This window comes from Myotis davidii, unplaced genomic scaffold, assembly GCF_000327345.1.
Source record: "Myotis davidii unplaced genomic scaffold, ASM32734v1 scaffold2741, whole genome shotgun sequence".
Lineage (NCBI taxonomy): Eukaryota > Metazoa > Chordata > Mammalia > Chiroptera > Vespertilionidae > Myotis > Myotis davidii.
Window position 1 is genome coordinate 19,355 of NW_006292239.1, and position 7,515 is coordinate 26,869.

The 7,515-nt window shown below is 40.6% G+C and overlaps 1 protein-coding gene across 1 annotated transcript in view; it reads right to left on the reverse strand.

Annotated features, from left to right (window-relative positions):
• Positions 1-4,708: 4,708 nt before the first annotated feature.
• XKRX (X-linked Kx blood group related, X-linked) overlaps positions 4,709-7,515 on the reverse strand; it is a 13,409-nt gene continuing 10,602 nt past the window's right edge. Inside the window, exon 3 of the mRNA XM_006765677.2 lies at positions 4,709-6,589. Coding sequence (XP_006765740.1) covers positions 5,844-6,589 — 746 coding nt within the window. The 3' untranslated portion in view covers positions 4,709-5,843. The remainder of the gene's footprint in view (positions 6,590-7,515) is intronic.

The window sequence follows — 7,515 nt, forward strand, 5'->3', positions numbered from 1 at the left end:
TCCCTTCTATCTTTATATCACCTTCTCTCTTATAAGGACCTTTATGGTTACATCTAGCACACCTGGATAATACAGGGTAACTCCCCATTTCAAGGTCAACTAATTAGTCATCTCAATCCCTCCCTCAATGCTCCCTTAACATGTAACATAACATATCCATAGGTTCTGAGGATCAGGGTGTGGGAGATATTTGGAAGAGTACATTATTCTTCCTGTAAAACCCTTGTTTCCAAATTTTGAGTAATTCTTCCTAACCTCATCCTAAACATTTTTTTCTCTTGCTTTTTTCACCTGTCCTTTCATTTAGTAATGCTGTACACATCTACATCATTCTTCTTTTTTAAATATATAGTTTTATTGATTTCAGAGAGGAAGGGAGTGGAGAGAGAGATAGGAACATCAATGATGAGAGAGAATCATTGATCAGCTGCCTCCTGCACACCCCACACACTGGGGATTGAGTTCACAACCTGGGCATGTATCCAGACCAGGAATTGAACCGTGACCTCCTGGTTCATAGGTTGATCCTCAACTACTGACCACACTGGCTGGGCTACCCCATTCTTCTTAATGACTAAACAGCATTCCAATTTTAGAGTTGCCAGAATTTAATTATTTCCCTATAGATGGAAATTTAAGTATTTACCATTACAAAATGCTGCAATGAACATTCCTATACATATCTCTTTGCACAATGGTAGCTATGTTTCCAGAAGAAAAATTCTTAGAGGTTAAAATTCCAAGACAAAAAGTATATCCATTTTTTAAAATTTTGACAAATACTGACAAATTGCCTTCCAAAAATGTGTGCCAATACTTTACTCTCATACCAGTAATGAAAGTGCCTGTTTATTTATCTCCGTCACTTATGCGCAATACTTGGTATTTCCTTTAAGTCTTTGAGCCTCTATAAAGCACCTTGAGATATTCACACAGGTTTTCCTGGCATAAAATAACAATTTAATAATTGATGACTTGAAGGTTAGTACAATGCAAATCCACTTGTAGAACTCAGAAGACTTATCCTAACAATGATATAACAGTAACAGAGCTAATATATGTAAATGTGCCCTTTAATATTATGCAGTGCTATTCAGATATTACTTCCATACACAGAAATGTGTTTTCACCCTTAGTTCTCATCCCTCACTCAGGTTGGCCTTGCTACTTGCCAGTTTCACATGCTATATGCTTTGTTGCTAGGGCTCATGAGGTAACTTTCATTGGGAACCCCAGAGGCTCTAAGACCAAAGTGTGTGACTGATGGTGCCAGTCCTTCATGAGGAAAAGCATAAGATAATGGGCATATGTTTCCCCTGAAGACAGTAATAAAGTCCAATAGCAAAGACTCCAGAGAACGAGGATTCCCACTTTGAGGTCGGTAATATTTTGGAGGGTCCACTAATTTTGTAATAAAGGCCTTCTCAGAGACAAAGCCCCATGGGTTCAGATGGAAAGTCCTGGTGAGTACCTTATCATACAGCTGCCCTCACTGTATTTCACACCTCCACACTGTGAAATAGCAATCACCTCTGTAATGCCAAGGATCATGACATTTGTGAGATGCAGGCTTGAGGGAGCTAGCTTAAAGTACACTGAAGTTTGACCTAGGCTCTCAGGACTGTAATAGCTCAGGGGAGGGGTACTATTCTCTACCACTCACATTCTGTGGTCTGCTCTAAGGACTAGAAGTCAGCTTCTCAGTGAGAGTAAGGGCAGTGTTGGCAAGAGGAAGTCTAAAAGAATGGGTTTCAGCCCGGCTGGTGTTGTTCAGTGGTTGAGCATTGACCCATGAACCAATAGGTCACCAGTTCCATTTTCTGTCAGGGCACATGCCTGGGTTGTGGGCTTGATCCCTGGTGAGGGGGCATGCAGGAGACAGCCGATCAATGTTTCTCTCTCATCAATGTTTCTATCTCTCTACCCCTTCCCTTCTTCCCTCTAAAATCAATAAAGACATATTTTTTAATATTTTTATTGATTTCAGAGAGGAAGGGAGAGGGAGAGATAGAAACATCAATGATGAGAGAGAATCATTGATCAGCTGCCTCCTGCATGCCCCCCACTGGGGATCGAGCCCGCAATCCCAGCATGTGCCCCTGACCGGAATCCAACCTGGGACCCCTCAGTCTGCAGGATGATGCTCTATCCACTGAGCCAATCAGCTAGGGCAAGACATATTTAAAAAAACAAACAAACAAAGAATGGGCTTCAGCACTGCCCTGATCTGATAGGTTGTTTCTGGAGGAAGAATTCATATAAACCTGAGTGAAAATTGCTCCCTCCATTTTTATTCCCACAACCAGGGTCTGGTAAAAGTGTGTTTAAGAACATACAAGAGGCAAAATCCTGAAACTAGAAAGGAAATGGGTCCCTTTACCATACTCCTCCACCCTATCTCCACTCCTATACCAACCTACAAGTACATGTGAACACACACTCGGTTTTTATCCCAGGCCTTTTAAGTTTTGACTCCTCTCTCTAGAGTGAATTGAGTCATGCCCCTTGATAAGGAGTGTTTGTGAGAAAGAATGTTTGATATGAATTCAGCCATAGCCCAGAAAATATTCCTGAAATCACTAACCTATTAAAATAATCTCACAAAGGACCTAGGAGGATTTAGAGGCTTGTATCATGATTAAGAGCGTAAGCTCTGGAGCCTTAGTAAGATTGAATCCTCTCTCTGACACTAGCTGTGACCTTGGGCAGTTCACTTCACTGTTCTATGCCTTTGAATCTTTATCTGCAAAATGTAGGATAATATCAGTACCTATCCCATAAGGATTGAATGAAATAATTAATGTATAGCACAATGCTAGACATATAGTAAGTGCTCATTAATATTAGCTATTATTTAATTCTCCTACAGTGCCTCACAGTTCTATGCCCATAGTATTTAAAGCATTTGTGGAGCAAATAAAATTGACAACAATTAGTATTTACCAGTGATTTTCAACCTTTTTTTATCTCATGGCACATATAAATAAATTACTAAAATCCTGTGGCACAATGATCTAATAAAAAATAGGTATAATTTTGATTCATTCACAGTGTATGGCTATTGTTGTGTTGGCTGTTGTCATTTTTTAATTTGACAATCTAAGAGAAAAGAGGTCAGTGTCCCCAACTAAATAGTCAGGCATTGCATGTTTTAAAAATTATTGCGTCACGATGGTTGAAAATCTATGGTTTATATAATACTAGTACATTTCTTTACCATATTCATTTGCCCACATGTGGCCCACCAAATTTCCAATATGAGAAAAGTTGTTGTTATAAAAACCTATTTCCTTTCCCCCAACTTCATGGTTCTGCCTTCCTCTTCCAAGACCAATTTTCTGGCCCAATCTCTGCCTCCTCTCCCACTCAGTCAGACTTGCCGCTACCCTAGTACCCTGTGTTGCTTGAAGATTTCAGAGGTAAAAAGAGAATAGTCAATTAAAGAAGTGTTTGCAGGTGAGAGGGGGCATTTCCCCTGCCCCACCATCATATTCCACAATTCCATCTTCTGTGTATCTAGAAGACTGCTGTAGAACAGAAAGGCCACCACCTATAGGAGATACTGAAGATTCATTAACATAATGTATCACTAGAGTCTCTTCTCCTTGGGTAAAGGCAGCAGGTTTTTCAGGTGAGAAGTTGCTCAACACCCTTCACCCTAAACTTCCTGCATTCCCCGGATATTAAGTCACTGAGGCTAGGGAGGATATCTTGGGAAAATATTCCTGGTTCAGTACCAAGACATGCTTTTCCACCCTGTGTATCGCCTCTCTAGCTCTAATTGGTCTGCCTAACCCATTGTCTCTCTCTCTCTCTATGTTCCCACAGCACACACCCTTTAAGTAGTTGATTCACATGGCTTTTATGGAGCAAATTATAGTTTCACACTGCTTCTGCTTTTAATATAGGACATATTAATCACTGGGTAGAAATTCTTGTTAGAATACCAAAAAGGCAGTATGTTCTTCTGGAGGTCTGATAGATTATTTCTTTCAAATTCACCTTAAATCACATAGTTAGAAGACAGCAGTGCAAGCCTTTAATGACCATCTAAGTTTTGTCTTCATCATGAAAGATGGACTGAGGGAGTTGGGTTGAAAAAGGAAATCTCCACTGCTCCAAAGCAAGTCACTTCAGTCCCCCCAAATTAAGTACTTTCCAATCCTTTTAGCCACCAACAGTGGTTGAAGATGTGAAAACCACACAAGATATTCCAGAAAATAGGACAATTCTGGCTAACAGCTCTGCTACTTATTTAAAAGAGGGAGCTCCTGCAACATGTCCTGACTGAATAAGAGGAAGGGAAATGGTTAAAGTTAAATTCTTAGCACAATCCCAAGAGTAAAATTGGATGGGAATGAGAAATCTTAGGTTGGAATATTCATAGCTCCTCACAGCAATTGTGGTACTACTACATGCTACTAGTGAGTTCTCACCTTCCTGGTCTGTGAGGGGCAAGCATTACTTAGGTAACTGCTGGGATTCTTGGTCCCAATAGGCAGTGGATATAGTAACCTCAATTCCTTCATTACCTTAGAGCAGGGGTGGGCAAACTTTTTGACTCGGTCTTTTTTTTTCAGTAGTTTTATTCATTTCAAACGGGCCGGATCCGGCCCACAGGCCGTAGTTTGCCCACGGCTGCCTTAGAGGCGTCCAGGTGACATACTCATCAAAATATCCAAATGATTTGAGATGTAAGCATTGAGATACACAAGAATTGGAGACTTGCATTCATCCATTAGGGGTATGGGAATGATAAACATATGCTCCAAATTAGAAAATAAAATCCCATGTCACATGATTTACTGTGATCTTATTTCCCTCCTCTGCCTTCACTCTACCTTAGGGTGTCAGCCACCATCTCAACCCCAAACAACATGAAGGTGATATCCAAGCTATTCTCTCTCCCTTAAAAAAACAAATCAACAAAATACTCGTCAGTAGAAGACACAATGAAATCTTCATTTCTTACACACATTAGAAACATTTTTAATTACAGTTCACCTTCTCTGAGGTTCATATCAAGTAGTAAAATGCCAGAAGCACAGAAAAGCTGGGTTGGAGGGAATCCCTGATAATGAGCTACAAAGTGAGAGATTTTACTCAACCACTCCACTGTACGTACAAGCTGCAGGTCTATGCAGGTCCCTGAGAAAAAGTCATTCTGGCATGTGCCCTGAAGGAATCCTACTCTCCACTCCCTCCTCAGAGTGTGCCTACAATAGGCTGCTGAAAAGAGAGGTCCTTGATGAATGATCATTAGTAAAATCCTAATGGAAAGCTAACTCATTTCGGGGGCAGCTCTTTTAATAGTAGGGTTTTTTCTTCTTAACCAGAGTTTCTCATTGGAATTAAAGACTCCAGCTACACTTACATGTTCCACATTAGTCAGAATTTTTCCTGAAGGGTAAACATAGTAAGCGGTCACATCCTCTGATCAGTCAGGATATATTCTAGTCTGATTCTGGGCTTTCAGCTTAGCCTCGGGAAAGCTCAGTAATGCACCTCAAGCAAATGAGCAGAGCTAGAAGGTCACTGAGAGCCTAAGGTGCATGGAGGTAAGTTATCCCATAGGGAGACGAGACAGCTGACCTGAGTGGGAGGAGTGTAAATGCTATCTCGGACCCTTCTGAATATATGGTGGCTATCTTGGTGTCCAAACATAGCAGTCGATCTTAAGGAAATAAAACCTATTTGAGGGCTGCTCTTTCTTCTGAAAAGCTTACCAGAAAACTCAGGAAAACATTCTGGTGGGTATTCAGCTATGAGCCTCATCCCCTCCTTAAATTTCACAGTTGTTCTTGGCCACCCCAAACCCATCCCCAAATACCCAGGAGATAGAATTAGACAACACTTTGCCTTGCTTCAGCATCAAATGATGGCTCCAAGTTCTCAACCCTGCCCCGAGGGTGCCGGTGGCAACAGACACAGTGGAGGTAGTCCACTATGTTGTGGGTGAAGAGTGAGCGCAATGGATGCAAGTACTGAAAGAAAAGGAGCATGAAACCAATGGAAATCAGGTAAGCAATAATGAGCTGCAAGGCAATCAAGGAATGGCAGTAATTCAATAGCACTTTCACTCCAAAGAACTTAAAAACCAGGACCATGATCACATTCTCTACCAATCTCACACTATAGTGCAGGCCCATATGTCCCCAGTTCTGACCTTTTTCAACAAGGTCCCTGTCTGCCAACTTCAACTGCAATGCTGACCAGCAAGAGAAGTTGATGCCAGCATAGAGTACGGTAATGGAAATCAGCACCACAAGGGTGCCAACCTGGCTGAAATTTTTTTCAATGTTATTGGGCATCTGGGCACCACTCCTCCAGAATTTAACCCAAGGCTCAAAGAGGATAATCAGGAAGTTGAGCAATAAGAAGGGTACAGCCTTCAATTTCAAAGTGGCTGAGAAGAGCACCAAAATCAGAAGGCGGGAAGTAATTTCCAATGTCCTCCAGATGGTGATGCAGAGAACTTCTAGTGGCCCGAGGCGAATCTTGTATTCATCGTACTTGATCTGGATAGCCAACATATTGCAGAGGGTAGCCCCATAGGTGACAGATATCAGGGAAAAGACCATTAGCACAACTGTAAGGAGAAAAAACAAGAAAACAAAAAATAGGCATTAAGTCAATGTTGATGAAGTTTATATTCTGACCCAGAGGCCCAGAAAGATGATAGGGAGACTTGAAGGCCCCAGTTAAGAGCAAACTCATGTATGAGCACAGCTATGTAAACAAATAGCAAACCCATAAACAAAATGGAAAGAAATAAACTAATATATGTATTTCATAAGGATTATATCCGTTTTTATAATATTTTTGTTTCTCTATTTTCTAAATTTCCCATGATGAACATATACTGTAATATTTTGATAAACATACAAACATACACAATGAACTTTTTAAAAAGAATTGATCTCAAAACTAGCATCAAGAGGTCACTAACACAAGAGGAGCACATATAAAGATAAAGGACAGCATCTACCTGATGAAACAGGCTTCTGAGCAAACAATGAAAGAGGCAGAAAGAGCTCTTAGCTGAAAAATAATCCAGTCTTAGAAGATTCACAGAGAATGCCTTTGGTTATAGAAATTCCTTCCTTGATGTGGTTCTGCTTCAAGGAATTAATCTTGTTTGTGAGTGCTTCAAGAATGCGTCAAAATGTATATTGGAAATTCCATGAGGGCAGAAGGGACCATGTCTATTTTACTTACTGTTATATCCCCAGAGCCTAACATACTGCCTGGAACATAGTATGTGCTCAATAAATGTTTGTGGAACTAATGAAGAATTCTGAGTTTAGAGAGGCTGCTTAAAATACTTATGTTTAGAATTTCTTGGTTCAGCTGTGTGGAAGCTTGTGAAAGTCACCGAGTAACTATGTACCTCAGTTCCCCCAATTCACTGAGATACTCTAGAGCAGCCGTGGGCAAACTACTGCCCGCGGGTCAGATCCGGCCCGTTTGAAATGAATAAAACTAAAAAAAAAAAAAAAAAAAAAAAAAAAAAAG